The following is a 10781-nucleotide window of genomic DNA, read 5'->3' on the forward strand; positions in this document are numbered from 1 at the left end:
GATGATTACTAGTTGTAGTCGGTTATACTCGGATCCTTAGTACCTGAGTTTGGATATAAAGTCATCAGGTAGATTTCACTGGTAATGTTTATCACCTCTACTTTTAAACATGAAGTAAGTTTTTATGCTTCCTCCTCAAATATGTCTTCTCTTTTTTTTAATTTGTTGATTTTTCTGTGTATATCATACAGAACATCCCATACAATCTTAGTCATCTATATACCCACTTCCCAAGTGGCACCCTCCCATAGCCTCCCCCCTGCCACATACTGGAGCCCATATACTCTGTCACCCTGTTACTGTCCACTGTGTTGTCAACACCCCCAGCCATTCTCCATGCTTATCCATTTGTTGAATCGAGTCAGCCTATCTAGAGATCCTTGTTTTAGGAAGATCAGCTGTTCCTCATCTAGCAGCAATCAGTTGTCAATATTCCTTTAGATAAGATTGGGGTCTGCTGTTCATTTTCCCAGTTGTATGCTGGGTTACTGTCTGGCAGTCTTTTGGGTCACCCTGGCCAATAACTCAAAGGAAGGTATCTCCTGTCTGGCACCAGGCATGCATGTGGTGCACATACGTTTACTCAGGAACCCAGCAGGAGTAGCTCTGAAGCCCAGGAGTTCACCTTAGGCAACACAGTAAGACCCTGTTTGGTGGGGAAGTGTTGACCTGGAAAGATATTTTAGCAAAGTCCCATGCATAGTGATGGTCACTTTTGTAATCCCAGCACTTGGGAAGTGGATATAAATAGATCCCTGGAACTTACTTTCCAGCCAGCCTAGCCTACTTAGTGAGGTCCAGAAGAATGAGAGATCTTATTTCAAATAAATGGAGGAATGTGCTTAAAGTGTAGGACACCCAAGGTTGTCATCCAGCCTCTGTATGTATGTGCACCTGCATGAACTTGTGCACCCCTTCAAGCACACATAGAAAATGACTTTGTTTGGGGGGGGGGTTTGTTCGTTTGTTTGTTTGTTTGAGAAAAGTCACTATGGAACCCTAGCTGGCCTGGAGCGCTTACATAGACCAGGCTGGTTTTGAACTCTGAAGAGCTTGACCTGCATCTGCCTCTTGAATGCTAGGATTAAAGACATGAACTACAATGCCTGACTGTTTTGTTTTTGAGATAGGGATTTTTAAAAAAAATTTATTTATTATTTTTATTTTATGTGTATGTGTGTATTGCCTACATGTAGGTAAGTGCACCCGTGTTGTGCAATGCCCGTGGAGGTCAGAAGAGGCTGTAAAATCCCCTGGGACTGGAGTTATGAACAGTTATTAGCTGCCATGTGGGTGCTGGGATTTGAACCCATGTCTTCTGCAAGAACACCCAGTGTTCTTAACTGCTGCGCCATCTCTCCAGCCCCTTGAGATAGGAATTTGCCCTTCTTGCCCAGGCTCGCCTCAAACTTGATCCTCCTGCCTCAACTTCCTAAGTGCTGGGATTGTAGATATGTACACCATGCCTGCTTGTAGCTTTAAGTATAAAAAGAATTAACTTAGTCAAACTTAGACCGTATAAAAGTGTTATGCCTGACTCTTTTCTGTACAAACTTACCAAGCATGGGCCTTGGAGATAGGTCCGCATTCTAGCTAGTACCACCTTGGGAAAAATTGATAGTATCTCTATGCCTCATTTTTTATCGTTTGGAAATTAGATGCTGGCAGTTTTAGAGTGTTTTGAGATTTTCTTATGTCTTTTGTTTCACACTGTAACCCAGGCTGACCTGGAACTCAGGTAGGCCTCAAACTTGTGGCAGCCCTCCTGCCTCGGGTTCCTGGATGCTGGGATTGCAGGCGTGAGCCACCATGCCTGGCTTTATTTTGAAGATTTTATAGAATTTTATTTGTAAACTACGTAGAGTACCATGTATATCAGCAGATATAGTTAATAGTAGATAGGATGACTGCACATATATAAATGCTGTACCTTCAAGACATTTCAAAAGTCTGTTTATGCTATTGTGTTCTGAAAACCTTTTTAAATTCAGGACACCTTTGTTGCCTATGAAAAGTATTCTCATTTCCTTTTGGGTCATGTAATACTGTCTTAAGATGGCTGCCTCTGGAGTTCCTGTTATGGTGAAATATACTTTGCTTAATTTATTCCTCAGTCTTCCAAGGAATGCACATTAGTTGTCTTTTACATCTAATGATCATGAAACCCAGAGAATTTTTATAAAACCTGCCCTAGGATCACACAGGAATAGAGACTTCCTTTGAACCTTTAGGATTTGCTATTTCTGTTGACAGTTTTTTCTCGTAGTGAATGTAAGCTTGTTTTCATATTTTTCTTACACTTAATTTGTTCATTCTTGAGCAATTATCACAGTGTTATGCACAGCATTTGTGAGTGGTTAGAAAATAATGTAATTCCAGTGAATAACTGGTGAAAGGATAGGGTATGTTTATTGTTTGAAGGAGAAGGGTTAATTTTTTTGCTATCTCAGAATTTAATTTGGAGGGCCAAAGGTGTGGCTCAGTGGTAGAGTAGTTGTCTAGCATTCATAAGGACCTGAATTTGATGACCAGCAAATTACAAAAACACACAAATTGGAAAAAAAAATTATTAAACAGCATTTAAAAAAATTTATTTTTACTATGTGTATGTGTGTTTTGCATGCGTGTGTGGAACTACACTACATGTATGCAATATCCACAGAGGTCAGAAGCGGGCATTGGATCCCCTGGAAGTGGAATTACAGTTTTTAACCTCCATGTGGGTTCTGGGAACTGAACTTGGATTCTCTACAAGAGCAGCCAGTGCTCTTAACCACTGAGCCATCTCTCCAGCCCCTGTAAAACCTTTTAAAGTATTTTTTTTTCAAATTATGAAATTTCTTTTTTATAAACTACTTTAATTATTGTTGGGTTTTTTTTCTGATCTTTTTGAGACAGGGTCTCTTATAGCCCCAGCTGCCCTGAATTCACTGTGTAGACCAGACTGGCCTTGAACTCACTGAGATCTACCTGCCTCTGCCTCCCGAGTGCTGGGACTAAAGTTGTGTATCACCACACCCTGTGTTTATTTTTTTGTGTGTATGAGTGTATCAACTGCATGTATGTAAGTGCACCTATGTCATTCAGTGCCTGCAGAGGTCAGGAGAGACAATTGCATCTCCTGGAACTGGAGTTATGGTCCGTTGTTAACCGCCACATGGGTGCTAGAAACCAAACCCAGGTCCTCTTCAAGAGCAGTTAGTGCTCTTAATTGCTAAGCCATCTCTCCAACCCAATTTATGAAATTTCACTTACACAAATAACCTTATATCTACCACTCAGATTTAATAGGTGATTTTTAACATATTACCTCATTAGTGTCATATCTTTAAAAAAATGTATGGACTTAGACCTTTTCCACCTGTGCCTCTCACCATCCTGCTTGCTACCAGAGGTTGAAAATTTATATCAGTTCCTTGAATATGTATAGAAAGATACTGAATACAGATGTAGGTGTAGACCATTTCTACTTTTACTATTAAAACTACTGGAAAAATTAGATCCTGGTTTGTGCTTCTTTTCTTATGTACACATGTGCAAGAAGGGTTCCTTAGACATGCATACCTACTACTACAGAGGTAAAATAGACGAATTTGACTGGACACATGTAAGATCCTATATGACAAGTTAATATGAGGAAAGTAAAAACATTAAGCCATTGGGAAAACATTTGCAACCCTGTAATCAACAAGGACTAATCCACAAATCCAGATTATGTAGACAATTCCTATGATGAGTTGGTAAAGATTTGAGTATGTGCTTTAGGTCACAGCTACTAAGTACAATTAATCCTAAAAAGTCATTGTTTGGGACTGGAAGGATGGCTCAGCAATTAAGAGCACTGACTGTTCTTGCGGAGGACCTGGGTTCGATTCCCAGCACTCACATGGCAGCTAACAACTGTCTGTAGCTCCACTTCCAGGGGGATCCAACACCCTCTTCTGACCTCTGCAGGCATTGCATGACAAGGGTGTACCTACCTACATGCAGGCAATACACTCATACTCATAAAATAAAAATAATAAATAAAATATTTTTTAAAAATTTATTGTTTGCTGGGTGTGGTGGTGCATGCCTTAATCCCAGCCACTCAGGAGGCAGAGGGAGGGGGATCTATGTGAGATTGAGACCAGCCTGGTCACAGCAAAAAAAATCCACTGGTTTATCAGTATATGAGCAAGACGTAGAACTCTCTTATTGTGGCGCATTCATTTTCCTACATAATTATGTTAATTTGCTGCTTATGTTTTGAAGCAGTATAATTAGGTGTGTGTGCAGGTGCAGAGTTTTTATTTTACTGGTGAATCTTTTTTGTCATTGTGTAATGGCTTTTTTCCCAAAACAGGCATTTCGAGTAAAAATACATTTTTAGTCTGATGTAGCTAAATCTGATCTATGCAGCTGAAAGAACATGTACATTACTTTCAGTTAAGATTTGCCTTGCATATCATTTCCCAACCTTTTATTTTCAACTGCCTTTTTCTTTGAAGTGGACACAAAGTATATGTGACTACTCAGTCCTTGGATGACTATGCTTTCATTACATGTATACGACTATCTCTCTTAGCTTAGTTGTAAGTTTGTTTACTCTTAATGTGGTTCTTTCCTTTCCTTGTAGTGTGCCTTGTCTTTGCTTTCTACCTCCACTCCAATCCCATGTTCACTGTGTTCCTATATTTTGTATTTCCTTTTTGTGCTTCCTCTACTGATTTTGAACTTCGACACTCTTAGTAGTAATCTTAAAATTGTATGACAGGCAGACATAGAGTTTATTGTCTCCTCTTTCCACTGCTGTACTGCGTTATTGTACATATTCCGCATGTCTTATATCTTCTTACCTAGCATTTTCGTCCTGTTTCTGTAATCTAAATTAATTTATTACTAGTAGTATATCCTGTTTAATTTATCCGTATGTTGTTTTCTTTTTTCATTGTTACTTCTTAACACAGTTCTTACCTCTAGGTTTAGTTTTCTTTTTATCAAACATAAGAAATTTCTCTTCATTTAACACTTGTATTTAAGAAAGATAACCCTGTCATTGTTGGATGTCACAGTTGTACAGCTGGAGTAGACTGGGCCCCATGCTGTCTCACTTTTAAAAGATCTCTTTTAAAAAGTCTTTTTTCAGGTCTCTCTTTAAAAAATTATCATTCATTCAGGGTCACTGGTAAATTAAATTTATGAATGGGACATGCAAGAACTTCTAGATACCATGAAAATGCAAAATTTACGAATCATGGGCATAGAAGGAGAAGAATTTCACACAAAAGGCATAGAAAATGTTTTTAATAAAATCATAGAAGAAAATTCCCCAAATATAGGGAAATAAAAGCCTATCCAGTTAGAAGAGCACACAGAGTACCAGACAGAACTAGAAAAGAAACTTCCCCGTGTCGTATACCGACAAAGAAAGTGTAGAAAATTGCAAGAGAGAAGGCCAGTCACATTTTACATGACAGGACCTTCAGAATAATTGGCTTTTCACTTGAAGCCTTAAAAGCAAGAAGTGCTTGGAAAAATGAACACTACCTGTCATAAATGAAGGAGAAAGAAAAACATTTTATGGTAAGAGTAGGCTATAGGAATTTGACCAAAAAATTGCCACAAGAGGATGCTGAGGGAATACTTCAAACTGAAGAGAATGATAAACACACTCAAGAGTCTAAGAGGAGAGGTCGTGGTGGTGGAATAAACCATGCTAAAACACTTGTTAACCAAAAGAGACCTTACCTTAGAAAACATCAATCACCATAAAATAAACAAAATGATAGGGATCAATACTTAACTCTCAAGAATAACTGAGTACTAATGGTCTTAATACCTCTATTGAAAGATGTGGGCTAGCAGATTGGATTTAAAAATAGGATACTTTTTTTTGGTCTTTTTGAGGGATACTTCTTTTTATTGCCTCCAAGAAGCACACCTTGCCATCAAAGATAAATGCTGTCTCAGGGTAAAAAGATTGAAAAAGGTCTTCCAAGCAAATGGAACCAGGAAACAAGCCAGTGTCACTATTCTAATATGTGACAAAATGGACTTCTAGTCGGAGGAGATGAGAGGATCAATTCATACTAATCAAGGGAACAATCAATCCTTCAAGAAGAAAGTATAGTTGGAAATATAGATATATACCAAACAAATGCTCTCTGTTTTCATAAAATGAATACTACTAGATTTAAAAACACAGATTAATACCAGCATAGTAGTATAACTTCAGTACCCCACTGTTACCATCAGACAGATCAACTGGATAAAAAAACGAACAGGGAAATACTGAAATTCAATGATATCATAGATTAAATTAAACTAACAGCCATCTACAGAACATTCCACCAAATGACTAAAACATACATTTTCTTCTCAGCATCTCATAGAACTTTCTTTAACAGATCACATGTTAGGTCACAAAATAAGTCTCAAAAAATACAGGAAAGTTGAAATAAAGTCTTGTATTTTATCTGACCACAGTGGAATAAAGCTAGAAATCAATAGCAAGTGATATGACAGAAAATATACAAACTCATAGATTAAATGATACGTTACTGAATGATAAATAAGTCAGTAAAATCAAGAAGAGAACATTTTAAATTTCTAGAATTGAGTGAAAATAAAAACATAATGTTAACCAAAACCTGTGGAATACAATGGTGGCAGTCATAAGAGGGAAGTTTATTGCTTTAGGCATCTACATCAAAAAGTAAATCTTGCCAGGCATGTTGGCTCAGAACTCAGGAGGCAGAGGTAGGCAGATCTCTGTGAGATTGAGACCAGCCTGGCCTACATATTGAGTTCAGGCCAGCTAGGGCTACAGGGAGACCCTGTCTCAAAAATCAATCAATTAACCAGCCAACCAACCAACCAGCCATTCAGTCAGTCTCAGGATGGAGAGCTGGCTTAGCAGTTAAGAGCACTGGATGCCCTTCCAGAAGACCCAAGTTTGGCTCCCAACACCCACATGGTGGCTAACAGCCTTCAGTAATTTCAGTTCCAGGGGATCCGATGCCCTCTTCTGTCCTCCAGGGGTATGGTGCCCTTACAGCCATGCAGGCAAAACACTCATAGACATGAAATTAAATAAGATCTTTTAAAAAAATGTCTCAAATAACTTGATTGCCACTTTAAGGCATCAGTAACAAGAACCATCAATCCCCAAAGTAGTAGACAGATAAATAATTAAAATTGAGTTAGAAATTAGTGAAATAGAAAAAAACATCAATATAAAATATGAGTGAAACAAGAGTTGGTTCTCTGAGAAGATAAAGAAGACTGACAAACCCTGAGCCAAATTAACAAAAACAAAGAGAAGACCTGTACTGGATAGCTTTAGTGTCAGCTTGACTCACCTGGGTTGAGGGAGCCTCAGTTAGGGAATTGCCTTCCTTGGACTGGCCTGTGGCCATGTCCATGGGGCATCTTCTTGATTGTTGAGTGATGTGGGTGGTGCCACCCCTGGGCAGGTGGGCCTGTGATGCATAAGAAAACAGGCTGAGAGGGGGCCAGGGGAGCAAGCCAGTAAGCAGCATTCCTCCATGGCCTGTGCTCCAGCTCCTGCTTCCAGGTTCCTGCCCTGAGTTCCTCTCTTGGGCTCCCTGATGAACTGTGATCTGGGAGATATAAGCTAAATAAACCCTTTCCTCCCCAAGTTGGTATTGGTCAGAGTGTTTTGTCACAGCAATGGAGAACAAACAAAGATAAGACCCAAATTAATAAAATTAGAGATGGAGAGGAAGACATTACAGCAGATACTGAGGAAATTCAGAAAACCATGAGGGCATATATTAAAAATATGTATTCACTAAACTGGAAAACCTAAAAGAACTAAATGAACTTTTATGTGCAGATGACCTACCAATGTTAATGCAATAAATAATTTAAACAGCTCTAACAAGCAACGTTGAAGCAGGAATAAAATTTCTTCCAACTAATAAAAAGCACAGGGCCCAGTAGATTCAGTACAGAATTCTACTAAAACTTCAGTGAAGAACTTATACCAGTACTTACCAAATTATTCCATAAACTAGAAAAAGAAGGAACACTTCCAAACTTTTTATGGATGTAGTAATATTGTCCTAATGTCTTATTTAGAAATTTGTTTGAGGTAGGGACTTACTGTGTATCTCTGGCCGCTAGCTGGCCTGATACTCCCTGTGTAGCCCACACTAGCCTTGAACTCAGGGCGATCCTCCTGCCTCAGCCTCTGATTGCTGGAACGCTGGGATTCCAGGTGTGTACTACCACACCCAGACTATTTTCAAGTCTCCTGTTCTTGTGCAAAATTAATGTTCTTACTTAAACACTAAATCTTCCATAATTAGAAATTTAGTAACTAATAAGGGTACCATTTCAGGTACTGGGGAAGTAAATTATGATGGCAAGTGATTATATGGGGAGAAAATAAGGTTGGACCTCTGCTATGTGTATCCAGGTCCTGTTTCTGTAACCTGTTTAACCTTGTCATGTCTCAAGATTCTTAATAAAAAATGAAAACTGGACTGCTTACTTGACAAGATAAATGAAAACAATATGTATAATGTGCGTAGCATAGCAAATGAGACCCAAGAATCACTTTGTACACTAAAACCATTTTTTCTTCTCAATCTATGGCTCAGTATGATTTAATTTCTCCCAAGCTGTTATTTGGCTTTCCTGTAAGCTAAGAAGGTGGGACAAAATTAAGTGCTAAGTTAGTGTTGAAATAGCAGAATATTAGAGCATTATATTTCAGAGGGGTTTTAAGTGGATGTAGATACTAGTGTGTCTTAGTCATAATAACAAATAATGAAAATTAAGTTTCTAAGTTTTTGTGGAACTGAAGATGGCTTTCCAGTGTTTCCCCTCACATGCTGTTACACCATGCTTAACTTTCTTTAACTCTCAGATGGATGTTTGGAAGTATTTTACATAATTTTACAAGAATGTTTCGTTTTTGTTTAAGGTGGATAGGCAAGTAGACCTGCTAGAAGTTGCCCAGGAAACTGATGGATTTTCAGGAAGTGACCTGAAAGAAATGTGTCGAGATGCTGCCCTCCTCTGTGTCAGAGAATACGTTAATTCTACATCGGAAGAAAGGTATGTCTATTTAGACTTGATTTCTAGTATTATTGTCTTGATTTTTAATACCAACCATGCTTATGGAAAATGATGCATTTAAATTAGCAATCCATCTTTTTCTTTTTATCATTATTTATTCATTTAAAAAAATTTTTAATAACTACATGATTAGAAGAAACACTTCATTACAGCTTTAACATGTTCAGTAACACACCAGAACAAGAGTACATCTCTTTCACAAGTGGCTGTAAGTTTCTAGGTTCACTGTTGAATTAATACAGTTATACAATATTGAACTCAGTATAAGCCCTGTAAGACATTAAATTGAATGAGTTTTTAACCTTTAAAAAAGATCTCCATTTCATTTTAGAATATATTGTTCCTTGCAGAAAGACTCGCTGTTTTTGCTACTAACACTGAGAATTTGGTGCATGCATCTCTAATCTGTATGTATCTGATTATTGGTTGCACTTGGATCCTTGGTGCCTGTGTATGTCTATATAGTCATTCAGTAGATTTCAATGGTAATGTTTATCACCTCAAGGCTACTAATTAGCATGATATAAATTTCCATACTTCCAACTCAAATATAATACATTTTTTAAAATTTCTTGATTGTGTGTGTGTGTGTGTGTATGTATGTATGTATGTATAACACAGTACATCCCAAACCATCTTATTCAACTATACACCCACTTCCCAGATGGCACCCTCTTATGGCCTCCCTCCCCCCACTAGAGCCCTTATACTCTGATATCCCTGCTGCTGTCTGCTGTGTTGTCAGCACCCCAGCCATTCCCCACTACTTGCCCTTCTGGTGAATCTAGTCAGCCTATCTAGAGGTTTTTGTTTTAGGAGGGTCAGCTGTTCCTCATGTAGCAGCAGTTGTCAGTATTCCTTTAGATAAGATTGAGGTCTGCTGTTCATTTTCCCAGTTCTGTGCTGGGTTACTGCCTGGGAGTCCCTTTGGCCACCCTGGCCAACAACTCAAAAGAAGGTATCTCCTGTCTGGCATTGTTGCTTGTTATGTACCCTTTAACTATGCATATGGACTCTTAAAAAATTATATTGGCCCCTTTAATCTTTGGTTATACTTTCCTTTTGGGTGTTTAAGGCCATACAGTTAGCCCAGATAAACCAATTTATTTTTACTCTTAAGGTCGTTTGAGGATCTGTTCCTCAGAAGTCACAAGGGCTTGGGAAGAGCCCCTGGCTCCTTTCTTTTACCAGTTCCACCTATGTGAAGATAAGTCAAAGGTCCTGCTTGACCATGTTTGGCTTTGCTTGGAAGCATGGAGGAAATGATTCCTCTGTATTGACCCTCCTCTTTGTAGACTGAACACTGGTTCAAGTCTATCTAGTGGGGTCTCCTTGGCCTCCTTGATCAAGAGGACGTGTGACCCACCACAATTACAGGACATTTTGAGTGCTGCTCATAGTCCCCTGGAACTAGTCGACCTAGGAGGACAAGGAGCAGAAAGTGTCCTTTATTTCCCTCTGACCAAATTAGTATAGGCCTCAAAGTTTGTCTGTTAAACTTCCCAGAAGGTTAGTTCTACCAGTCTGGTACTTTTAATCACTATGTGTCATGTAGATAAATCTTGAGCAAAGACCAGTTGTTCTCAGATAAAGCTTACGTAGATGTATATTTCTTTATCTGCTATGTATAATTTGTCAGTAGGTTGTTGGACTAATATGGTTCCCTCTGGTTTTTAAAACTAGCTAGATAT

General features: G+C 38.6%; 1 protein-coding gene across 1 annotated transcript in view; it reads left to right on the top strand.

Moving 5' to 3' along the window:
* Atad1 (ATPase family AAA domain containing 1) overlaps positions 1-10781 on the top strand; it is a gene marked incomplete in the record, with an annotated part of 94542 nt that overhangs the window by 67888 nt on the left and 15873 nt on the right. The window contains 1 exon segment of the mRNA XM_008837855.3: positions 8936-9069. Within this exon segment, the coding sequence (XP_008836077.1) occupies positions 8936-9069 (134 nt within the window).

Source organism: Nannospalax galili, unplaced genomic scaffold (assembly GCF_000622305.1).
Source record: "Nannospalax galili isolate Female #2095 unplaced genomic scaffold, S.galili_v1.0 scaffold498, whole genome shotgun sequence".
Lineage (NCBI taxonomy): Eukaryota > Metazoa > Chordata > Mammalia > Rodentia > Spalacidae > Nannospalax > Nannospalax galili.